Raw genomic sequence first — 12,660 nt, 5'->3', positions numbered from 1 at the left:
GTGAATTTGTAACAAGTATATAATGCAAAAGATAAATACATATTAATATAATTATATTTTTACTGGAAACATTTAGCGATATCTCGTAGTATTGTCTAAAAGAAATCAGGTGCGATTCAGCTTTTGAACGGTATCGAACAGTGCATAAATCGGTAGAGAAATCACTCATGGATAAGAGAACTCTGTAGGCTGCTGTGACTCTTACACGTTAATTAAGGATTAGGAATAAGTACCATTAAGAAGAACAAAATATCGCTAAACGTAATACGTACACGCCGCATTGAATCAACGATTCTTCCTGTTTCAGCTGTGCGGGCGGACAGGATGCGAGGTGGTAGAAACAAATTCGGGCCCATGTACAAGAGGGATAGAGCGCGGAAGTTGCAACTTATGCGTCAACGGCAACTAGCGATCCAGACGATACGCAGCAACCTCGGTGACCCGAACAGCTACTCGAACGCGGTCACGCCCTTGATGCACATCAAGCAGGAGATCCAAATACCTCAGGTCTCGAGTCTGACCTCGTCACCGGACTCGAGCCCGTCCCCCGCGACCGTGGCCGCGGGTCTGGTCACGACGCAAGCCAGCGGCAGTGGCAGCGGGGCCGGTCAGCACCAGCTGATCGCGCCATCCAGCCAACCCCACATCGGTACCAGCGGTGCTGGTGGCGGTGGCGGCGGCGGCGGCGGCGGCGGCGGCGGCGGTGGTGGTGGTGGTGGAGGCGGGGGCGGGGGCGGCGGCAATCACTTGCACAATCTCAACCCGGGTCTGGACAGCAGACTCTGGGCCGCCAACTCAACTACCCCCGGCACGAAGGTCTTTAACTTCGGCGAGCAATCTGTGCAGCCACACGGCGGTGGGGTGCCGAGCTACGCGTCCAACCCCGTTGTCGCTCTTAAGACACTTAGTCCAATGATAAGGGAGTTTCTGTCGTCGATCGACGACCGCGAGTGGCAGACGTCTCTCTTCGGACTGTTGCAAAACCAAACGTATAATCAGTGTGAAGTGGACTTGTTTGAATTAATGTGCAAAGTGCTCGATCAGAATTTGTTTTCGCAGGTAGACTGGGCTAGAAATTCGACGTTCTTCAAAGATCTCAAGGTGAGTATCTCGTGAATATCTGGTCTTTTGTAGAACGACGCATCGAGCGCAGCTTCCCTTTTTTTACCTTTCGATTTTTTTTTTTCGTTATCGCGAATTCGAGATTGTTGTTTTTTTTTCCAATATTTTAATTTATAATAAAACTGAACGAGAGGCATCAACGTATAACAAAACGTATGCGCATGTTAAAAGTAACCGCAACAATTTTGTCGAGAATCTCCTCGACGAGAAAAGTTCGTTCTTACCGATAAATAACTCGTTGCCTGGCCTGCTCGGTGCCATGAGCGGGGATGTGAGGTAACCAGCAGCATTGCACAATCACTGAATGATTTCAAGCATCGCCTCATATCTAGGTCATAACAAGATACGTTTCTGGGTTATGGCGGTTGCCCCAAAGCAGGACCGCGTTAATTATAAATTGCATACTTTAACCGGTCGTTTTGTAATAACTTTTTATTTTTGCTTCAACGCGGTGGATTTGTTAACGACAATGCAAAGCAGATCGAGGCCATTTTGTTGAAACTTTTCGTCGACAATATGGTACATTACCGTCTGATCTTCAATGTAATCTTGTTAAAATCATGTTGCTCTTCTCTAAAGATTCTTTAAACGCTTTTTTCTAGTTTTATAATATAAATATAAATTGTCACATATACCAACTGCATTTTTTAAATATTTTTTGTTATAAAAAATATTTTCTCGATTTAATAAAACGAATATATATATTATATAATTGATATTTGTTTATAATTGATATTTATGTATAAATTCCGATTAAAATTATTTTAATTTAATTTATAAATTCCCTTTTCTCTTTTTATAAATCTTTCCTTTATTGCATGTGTTTCATATTTGATTCTCTCTGAAAATATTTTATCATCATGTCGTGTATGATTTTTATATAAAATGGGATTAAAGTACTAAATGGAATATATAATTATATCTATATTTTTTGTGCATTTATTCATTATATCTAACATTTGCACGGCAATTATTTGCTAGGTTGACGATCAAATGAAGTTGCTACAACACTCTTGGTCGGATATGTTGGTGCTAGATCACCTTCATCACAGGTTACACAATAACTTACCTGACGAGACGACACTTCACAATGGCCAAAAGTTTGATCTTCTCTGTCTCGGCCTACTCGGAGTTCCTTCCTTGGCCGAAACCTTCAGGGAACTATCCAAGACACTTCAAGAATTAAAATTCGATGTCCCCGAATATATATGCATGAAATTCCTAATGCTGCTGAATCATGGTAAGTAAAATTAGACCCACCTATATTCGTCTCGTAAATGTTGAATTTTGAGAGACAATTAAGTTGGTAAGATCCATTTGATCGTATATTATGTTTTATGTAACTTTTTAAAAATGTACCGCAAGAATAGTATTGCATAAACGATACAAAAAGTGAAATTTATCACACGACGCAATATAACTTGCTTTTTTAATCTTTTGTTCCACTTTCAAATAATCACCTCATTCCAATATCTTGTAATACTTAAACCAAACTTTACACATGTTTTACGTAAGTGTAAATATTAAATATATATATTTTATTTACTGCAGATGTTCGTGGACTAGTAAATAAAAAACATGTGCAAGAAGGTCATGAGCAGGTTCAACAAGCGCTTATGGAATACACGCTAAGCCATCACCCATCTGTACTGGTGCGTTTTATCGTTAAACGCTTTCTCATATACTTTAATCTAAAACGAGTTAACCAGATATTTAATTGTCCTGACTTTCAATCTGTTTAGGATAAATTTAATAAGCTGTTAGCAGTATTACCGGACATTCACGAAGTGGCAACCAAGGGAGAAGAGCATCTTTATCAGAAACATTGTAATGGAGGCGCACCAACGCAAACGCTTCTCATGGAGATGCTTCACGCCAAGAGAAAATGAAACGATCAGTTTTACTTGATAATCTTTGCCATCGAATAAGAAAAAAAGCCTGTTATTATATACATGTATAATATATAAATATATATATATATATATATACACACGTGTATGTATATCTCAAAAGTCCTGTTAATGCCCCTAATCGTGAGACAGAGTGGACCTCAAAGTACCTATTAAGAGCTAAATGCTGCTAAGGTATCGGACCAAGTAAAGGGGCCCTGGTTCATGAAATACCTGTGCATACAAATCAAGTATAGACGTACATTATTTTACACACACGTACATACACACACATACACACACACATAGAATATATGTATTATAAAATGTATCTAAATATATAAACACAAGGACATATATTTTCTATATTTGATGTTGAAGTTTTAGAGATGTATCCGTGGGGAGAATTACCCCTAATTAATGGGTATAAGCGCAGGGAAACAGTAAGCAAGATGCCTTGAAAACAGTACAAAGGGTGGTTAACAAAAAAATATTGGTCGAAGGGCAGGCAACTTTTGTCTAAATAAGTAAAGCTATTTTTCTAATACTTAGAGGCGAATTTATTTTTAAGCATACCACACTGAAGCCTTGCTCTCACTCGAATGAAATATATCGTACTGCTAAAAGAGAATCAAATTCTCTCTCCAGATCAATCGTGCTTCTGCAAGGGATTCAATGGGCATACTTGAATGACAATGAACTTGCATGTGATATACATATATGTTTGACGCACGGCCACCTGGGCATCCTTAGAATTTCCTATGAAGAAAAAATATGCATTTTTGTCACACTTGCACTCAGCGGGGCTACTATATTGTAAATACTAGTTAACATTCCAATTATGTTGTAAAGTACAGATCATGTTAAATATGTAATTACAATATTTTGTGTATAGTTGAATAATGAAATGAATAAATATATTTCTGTTGCTTACTTGAGGAAATCATTAGCTACTTAATGTCTTCACTAATTTTAGGATCTTATTCATGTATTTTTCTTTATTACTTCTCAAATAGGTGGCGGAAAGGAATAACTACAAATTGCGATATTTTACTATTGTATGTTGTATCATAATAAAGATTCTGTTTAAGAAATAAAAGAATCATTGGAGCAAGGTTTATGTGGTCCTATATTGTCTAGCGATTAATTCTAAATGCATAAGATAATATTAAACGTATTGCAGTTGTTAAATAGAAAAGAATATTTAGTAAGTGTTAAGATATAGTGATCGAAAGTAGTAATTTTTCACTAATAGATTATTATTAATTTTATTAATTATTACTATTATTATTGTTTAGCCAATAGTCAAAGAAATTCTTCAGTGCTGTGAAGGCTGTCTTTTTGACGCCTGTGGTATTTGAAGCCATTGGAAATTACATATTGTGTCAGATGCAAAGTTAAACGTGACAACAGAGACAGAAATCTTTCCTTGCATTGGTAAATTGGTAATATTATCTGTTACGATTCCTCTTGTTTTTATTCATGTATCGAACACGTACCTGCTGCAAAAAAAAGGCTATTTTACTACTTTCACTTTTTCCACCGATCTTTCAATACAATTAACTAGATGTAAAAGTGCTTGTTGGTAAGCACGAAACTTGATGTCTCATGTTAGATTAAGACTCGAGTGTTAAATCAAATCAAGAGGAACACAGTAACGATCATTATTATCAATATTTTCTTGAGAATAACGTATGTACTTATTGCGTGAGCAAAGATTTGTGTCCACCTGTCAGATTTGACCTTATACGTCGATATAAAATATGCTAATGTTCCCAAATTTTCAAATCGTCCGATTTTCCATGTTAAACACGAAATTGAAAACAGCCTAGACTTATCATTATTCTCAATTTTAATAATGCTTCTTTGAAAAGAAAGAAAAAGATTATTTTTATTTAACTCACGACACGAATGACTACCTCTTCATATCTGTATTAAGTTTTTATATTTTTACATTTTTAGTAACCACATACCTCAGAATATAGACGCCCAGATAGCAATTTGAATGGAATGAATGAATGTAACATGCATAAACAAATATTTTAATTCGTGTAGTGTGTATAATTACACGTTAAGAAGTTACGATGTAATACAACTTATTAAAACTATCGTACCTATTGTATGTCCACACACGCGCGCGCGCGTGCGCGCACGTTATTAGGTCTTAGTTAATTATTACTATTGTATTTTCTGCAAATTAGTTCATAATTCTGTCATTTACCATGTATTAGTTACTGCTGTTTCGCAATTGAAAAATATCGCTTTAAATCATGCATTGCTGTTTGGGTAAGACAAGTTCACGCTACCGTTTATTTATTGTATCGTCTTCTTTTCTGTCAGAGACCTCCTGCTGAACGTGTCGGTCTGATAATTTCGGAACAAGTCGTATTAATCGCAAATATATGTTAAAGAGAAAAAAAGCTCCTCTAAAAAAGGAAAAAAGGATAGCTCTAAATCAATTATCTCTGTATATATTTTGTATATAGAATAAGGCATATAAAGCGTGACATATTAATCTCCTTTAAATTTTAATTTTAGAAAAAAACGTTTTCTGTAAATATTGCAGGATTTAAAAAAATATATATATAATAACGGCGATAATAATTTTATCAGAGTGCCATTTCTCTGTAAATAATCAAGATTTCTTTTTTGCTTCTTAATGAGATATCATTATCTTTCGTAATGAATTTAGATTAAGATTGAGATTAAGACAAAAATTCATACTCCTTTTAACATTAATGTAAGTTTTGCGCTAGTCCAAAAGCTGTATAACTTTGTAGTAACTTAAACGTGTAAGTTTATGGAAAATACACGTACACATAAAATAACAAAATAGAGAAGCATTTGCGAGCACGTTTCTATTAATACAAAAGTTTGAAAATTCAACAGGGGTGCGCCTAAAACTTACTGTCAAATGTTCAAAAGAATTATATTAATGGGAAAAATATGACCATTGTCCGCGGAAGTGAAATTATGTATTGCAGACGTTATATATGTTCTCTTCGGAATCCCACAACTTTTCTTCTTTAAACGTTTTCTTCTAAAATTGGTATAAAATATTAATACATCACGCTCTAAATGCTTCATTCTGTATATACATCAATCCCGATTAACGACTCGATCTGTTACAACACGTTTATTAACCAATGTAATTAGTGAATACGACAATTACAACGTTGTGTACATTTCTTATGTTATATATAAATATGTACAGTTACCAATTATGATTGGCAAATGATCTAATTTAATATCTACATGATTCTTTGATCCAATAAATTGTTGGAATAAAGTTTAAAAAGAAAAACTATTATGCGTTGTTAACACTGCCATTAGCAGTTGGCAATTGTAAATTATGTAGAAACATTAATTGACTGTAAATATATCTTTATTATTAACAGATAATTGTTCCTTCCTAGAGAGCTAACAGTACTATTTTTTATATATTATATTGATTGAAACCCGTAGTGACATTACTTCCCTCATTTTGGAATTTTAGGATCGGTACCAAGTTACGGAATATTCGAAGGAGAGTCATAAATAATGTAAGATCAATCAGTATACTATATTTTGAAAAATTCAAAAATATCTCTTGCGATTATTTGTGTTCTCTTATTAGGATCTACAATTATTACAAAATTTCAAAAGTTTTATGTGTTCGGGAAAAAAATAGTATCATAATTTGTAACTCGAATTTTATTCATGTATTATTAAATAACATATATGTACACACATATACATATACCTATGTGTGTGTGTGTGTGTGTGTGTGTGTATATATATTAAAATATTTGTTTGCTTTGTATAAATACAAAATTAAGAACGTTGCACAGTGACTAATAAAAATATTACAATTATCGCAATCAATTTTTGACTTGTGTTAAAACACAACATCTTTACGCATCTCTCTATTGAATTATTTTTTGTACAATTGTTAAATGTGTTAACATATAACTTGTTTTGATTTTTATAATAAATAATTTTGACATCACTTTGACATGGATTAAAATAATATTATATGATGTATTGAAAAAAAAAAAAACATTAAAAGCTTACTTGCTTAATGCACTAACTTTTTCATATTAACATTTCTATTACTTATAAAACTACTGAATGAAGTGATGGATGTGTAACTACAGTTGTGATTGTTCTTAATTTGACCAGATGCAAATTCACATTATTTTTCATACAAAGCATAATGATATATATATATATATATATATATTTGTAATGAATATGCAGCATATTTTAAATTTCACATGAATTATTGTTGAGATATAAATAGTAAAGCAAAAGTATATCGCTATACTATATCATTTTATAATTTATATCAAATTGTACACGCAATAATTTCTATCCAAGTTTTAATTAAATCGTGCGTGACAAATATATAAGAACAAGTAGGATGTTTTTTATATTTATTTTAACAAGTCATTAAAATATCAAATCTTTAAAAGCAGAAAATACAGTTCTTGAAGTTATAATTGACAATTTGATTCAAATTCTACGTTAAAGAAAATTTTTTGGCATACAGATTTAATGCGCGTCGGATTTCAAAAACACATTATAAGCCTCTTCATTCATTAAACTCTTGAGCTCATCTAAATCGCTTAACTCTACTTGGAATAACCAACCGTCTTTGTAACAAGATTTATTAATTAATCCGGGTTTACTTTCAACTGCTTCATTTTTTGATGTAACTCTCCCACTGACAGGACTTGTCAATTCTGAAGCTGCCTTCACTGATTCTAGGGCTCCACATTCCTCTTAAAAAAATCATAATTGCATAATATGTATAAAAAACATTTCGAACATATTTCTAGTTTAAATTTTAAGATAATGTGTACAAGATGTAAAAAATTTCTACAACTAAAGCAAGGAAAGGAAAATTAGATATGTCAAAGCTTAAACTAATAATTAAGTTTGTATCCTATCAACAGCTTTGACTTCTACTGTTTGATTTTCTTTTCTCGATTGTACATCTTAAGCTGGAAACACAATAGACACAGGTAATAGGCACAGGCAACAAGGAATAACGAACCGTCCAATCAGAGTCCTAGGGGATATAATATCGAACTTATATCTCAGAGCTCTGATTGGACATACCGTTATTCCCTGTTGCCTGCGTCTATTGTGTTTCCAACTTTAGAGTCTCGTCTTAAAATACATTTTTTTAAATAAGAAAAAAGTATATTATACATTCTAAAGTCATAGAATAATGGATAGTTATTTTTTTTCGATGAGACATTCTAGTATATGTTTTTAGAGATAATCTTTCAATTTCTGAAACATGATCGCGATAGGTAAGACCATTTCAGTTACCATGTTTCTTGATTGTCGATCCTACATCGGGGAGCTGGGCATACACCACATCTCCGAGAGCATCCTGCGCGTAATCCGATATACCGACTGTGCCGATTTTGCCATCTACTGTTATCCATTCGTGCTTATCGGTGTACCATCGTTCTGAAAAATTACGTCTTTATCTCGTAACTGTGAGTCGATTTATTTGAAATAAAGTTGCATCATACGATTTATACAAATTACATAATAAAAGTATTTGTATTAAGAAAATAAAAAAATATGACATCATAGAGCATATTAATTCTTGAATTTCGATCAAACTTTGACTAACTTGATTGAAGGGAATCAAATTAGCTTATCAAGTAATATCTGAATTATTTTGTTAACATGTCAAAAAAACAATTGTCGAAATATATATTGAAAACAGTGAAATTAAAAACAATTCTACCAGTCAAATGAACTGTGACGGTGGACTTATTGGATCCATTTAATATTATTTTCTTTATGTTACATCTGTAAATTTGGAGATTACTCTTATTAAAATAAGCTTAATATTCACGTCTATTCTTTTATTCAAGTATATCATTTTGGCTTTCTGAAATTAATTAAGGTTCAGTCAATGTATATTAAATGAGTCTCGTGAGATTATCTAGTAATATCAGGAACCCCAGATAGCAATGTGTCTGTCTTGTTACCGGCATATCGCTAATCATAGCATATATTGCTATTAGAATTGTAGCAACTGAGTCCTCATTTGCTGGCAATTTGATGTCTTCACGATGCAACAACTTTTCAGATAGCAACTTGCCGGCAACTTACCAGCAACTGTTGCTGTTGTGTTGCCATAATTATTTGTAGGATCACGCAATGCTGTCATGTTGCGAACAAAGCGAAGTAACTTTGATGCTGCTATATCTTGTCGTAAAACTGCTGGCAACACATTGTTGCTGTAATATTGATATACTTAAAATCATTGAAGACAAATATACAGCAAGTTGATAGCATCATAATCGATCATAGGTTTGCGCGATTTTGCTGAGACACGCCTTGCTATCTGGGAACTGCTTGTGATGTTAGCTCCAGTAGTTAATCGTTCACAGTTGAAAAAATTGTATTAAATTTAACATATTCGTACTTCATGTATTCTACTTGGTTCATCCAAACTTTATGCTAATTTAATACAAGTAAATATGTTAGAAAATAATCAAATATTATGCAAAAATTAACACAAAAATGTAACATCTAATATATAATTTGGAAGCGAATTATGGAAATATATTTCTTCAGTAATATGCACACACACACACACGCAGATTTAGAATATGTTAAATTTAAATATGTTAAATTACCAGAATTTATGTTTTTTAAAATTACATTATTTTTGTTACTCATAAATTGTGTTATTTTAACACTACGAAATGTTAATTGTCAATTTAATATAATACAATACATTTAACAAAGACTGGTTTTAACACAAGTGTGAAATGTTTTTTACAACAAATATTTCCTCGTGTTGTTATATATTATATATTATATATAAAATTATATATATAGATATATATGGTATATATCATACATCTGATGCGCGCGCGCGCGCACAAATAAATATCTACAATATTTTTTTATATTTTATGTAATATCAAGTAACAAGTTTATAACATATATAATGCGAACGTGTATCAACGTACACACACAATTCACTCAGTATGCATACGCACGCGTGTGTATGTATTCCATGAACCGAATGAATTCCTCACGAGCATTGATTATTAATCAATAACAATAATAGACGGTACTCAGCGGTAAAATCGTTTCTTCGTATTACAAATAGTTCTAGCAAATACATATATTGACGCTCTTTTAAAAAAAAAAAACTAAGTCGCTCATCATCCTCTCTTACCATCTCTCAAGTACTGAGTCGTGGTTATGGACCGCATTATGGCAAAGGGTATCCTCGACTTCGCAGATGTATTGAACAAATTGTGCGAGACGGTTTTTACCGCACGTCTACTAATCTGGACGATCAATCTTGCCATTTTTCCTTTGTCGTCGCGATCGCCGTGCGGAACCGTGCACGAGCCGTTCTAACCTCTTCTTTTCACTTTCTGGAGATGCTCACACGCGAATGTAACCGGCAGCGGGAGCAAAACGGAGCTGATTGATGATTCTCGGTCGAATAATGAAAGACAAGATTTCAGCACTTTTCCATCATTATCGGACCCTCTCTTATTTCACCTCGAAAATTTAATTCAATTAAAATTATAATTAAATATTCAAACGAGAGCCAACATAACAAACACAGATATAGGATAATTCATTCAAATCTCGCCAGAAATATCAAAAACGAATCTTTTCTTAATCTTAGCCTGTTTTTCTCTCTCTATTCGAAATATATAAATGACTTGTGAATTGCGAGTACAATTGCAACACAAATAGCATGTGACCTTTAATCTTGAGCAACCACGAGTTAGTTTTCTTAGTTTCATATTTCTGTTATCAGACAGAATCGTCGAATGTCGTGTAAATGTAACTTATTGAATATATAAGAATGATATCTCCAGACTTTATAAGTCGTTGAAAATTATAAGGAAATAAAAAGGAATGATATACAGTAAATTAAACAGATTCAATTTTAATGTTGTATGATCTGCTCTGATTACACATGATTAAACATTTAAAGACAATTTCATATATTAATTAAACTACATTATTCTAGATGTTCTTACATTAAAAAAATAAAAAGAAATCAATTGATTTTATCTTGTATAATTACATTTAAACGATATTAAAATAGCTTTTATTTCATTACATAATGATCAAAAATCATATAATTGTTATATAATTCTTTTTCATTATTTATAAGCATTACCATTCTGGATATCTCTAAAATAAAAATAAATTTTGGCGTAATTTTTTTGATTTTGGGGTATATTTTCGCTCATTTGCTACGACATAAAAAAACAGGTCCACAAATTATACCACGAACTGAATTTTGAAAGCTTGAGAAAAATATTAAATATGTTTGAAAAATTAATTAACAGAGATATATGTAAGGTATACTAAAAGTAAATGGACTTTTTCAATCCATGGTAAATACTTTTATTATTTTATTGTTTAGAAAGATCTAATTATTGTAGTTATATTGCCAAAATAAAAAAAATACGCGAGAATATTTTTCACATTTTTAAGACTCCTGTTTATTCACCACTATTACTATCTGAAATTGTCAGAAACGAGATAAAAATTCTCCCAAAATGGAGTGAAACGGCTTGATTTACATATACATATAATAATGCTTTCTCGATAGAATTATAATTTCTATATAACTTTTAAGTATTTATATAAAAGATCTGACATGTTCGTCAATAAATAAAAATTCATTATAACGTGTAAATATATTAGGAATTACATGAAATATTTAAGTCTTTGGAATTTTATAAAACTTTATATTATATACTTATTTTGAAGATTATTGTTATATGAATGTGTTTGAATCAATCTTACAATACGTAGAATTTAGACAATGTTTTTCGAAACACGTGAGTTTAAGAAGACAGTAATAATAACACGCTTTAAGAACATTTTGTAATACATGTTATCATAATTCTACCATATATCAGTGACCTCAATGAATATCGGTGACCTCAGACATCAGCGTTGTATTAAGATTTGTAGTTATAGTACATAAAAAATCGTTTGCAATGAACAAAATATTCACATATCATATCTTTTATATACATAAAAATGCACTTTCTTCTATTTTTTATCATTTGAACTGTCAAAAACTATTACCTGATACTAAATATATATTGGACAAAAAATATATCTGTATTTGAATATACAATATCCTTTGAAATGTAAGTGAAATTAACATTTGAAAAACTTTTGAAATAAATATTTATTTTGAATCAGAGTTGAAAAAAAACATGTTTTAAACATTATAAATAATTTTTATTCTTGAAAAAAAAAAAAAACATTAGTCTTTGCCAACCCTTTATAAATTTTTAAGTTTCAAATAAATATTTATCTCAGAAATATTTGCTATGATTCAAATGTAAATAGAAAAATTCATATCTGCAGACACGATAGTATCTCGGCTTCTATATTATATCAAATTTATATTAAGATCTAATTATACTAGTTTATATCGATATACAAAGCGCAATTTAATGAATCTGAAATAAAATTAATACAAAAATGCTAAAATATTCAAATACGTAATACTGTTCAGATTCGTCAAAAAATGTAACTACAAATCTAATAGTTGATATTTAATAATCTGATATATATGGTAACGTTGTTACCATATATTGAAACGTTGTTAAATGAACAAGAAATAATCGTTACG

The 12,660-nt window shown here is 31.8% G+C and overlaps 2 protein-coding genes across 3 annotated transcripts in view; one reads left to right on the top strand and one right to left on the bottom strand.

Annotated features, from left to right (window-relative positions):
- Positions 1 to 3,066, top strand: part of ftz-f1 (ftz transcription factor 1) — a 96,529-nt gene extending 93,463 nt beyond the window's left edge. Inside the window, exons 2-5 of one of the 2 annotated variants that reach the window (XM_018538529.1) lie at positions 308 to 1,101; positions 2,104 to 2,362; positions 2,674 to 2,774; positions 2,865 to 3,066. In XM_018538529.1, coding sequence (XP_018394031.1) covers positions 308 to 1,101; positions 2,104 to 2,362; positions 2,674 to 2,774; positions 2,865 to 3,011 — 1,301 coding nt within the window. In that variant the 3' untranslated portion in view covers positions 3,012 to 3,066. The remainder of the gene's footprint in view (positions 1 to 307; positions 1,102 to 2,103; positions 2,363 to 2,673; positions 2,775 to 2,864) is intronic. The other variant, XM_018538530.1, reaches the window with a different exon arrangement.
- A 4,471-nt stretch (positions 3,067 to 7,537) lies between these two features.
- ppl (glycine cleavage system H protein, mitochondrial) lies at positions 7,538 to 10,545 on the bottom strand. Its single transcript, XM_018538473.1, has 3 exons — positions 10,213 to 10,545; positions 8,331 to 8,474; positions 7,538 to 7,774 (listed from the first exon to the last, which is right to left on the bottom strand). Exons 1-3 carry the CDS (start codon positions 10,346 to 10,348, stop codon positions 7,545 to 7,547), a joined length of 510 nt encoding a protein of 169 aa, XP_018393975.1. The 5' UTR covers positions 10,349 to 10,545; the 3' UTR covers positions 7,538 to 7,544.
- Positions 10,546 to 12,660: the final 2,115 nt, after the last annotated feature.

This window comes from Cyphomyrmex costatus, unplaced genomic scaffold, assembly GCF_001594065.2.
Source record: "Cyphomyrmex costatus isolate MS0001 unplaced genomic scaffold, Ccosl1.0 scaffold193, whole genome shotgun sequence".
Lineage (NCBI taxonomy): Eukaryota > Metazoa > Arthropoda > Insecta > Hymenoptera > Formicidae > Cyphomyrmex > Cyphomyrmex costatus.
Note: the sequence above shows the minus strand (reverse complement) of the source record. Positions and strands in the feature narration are given on the sequence as shown.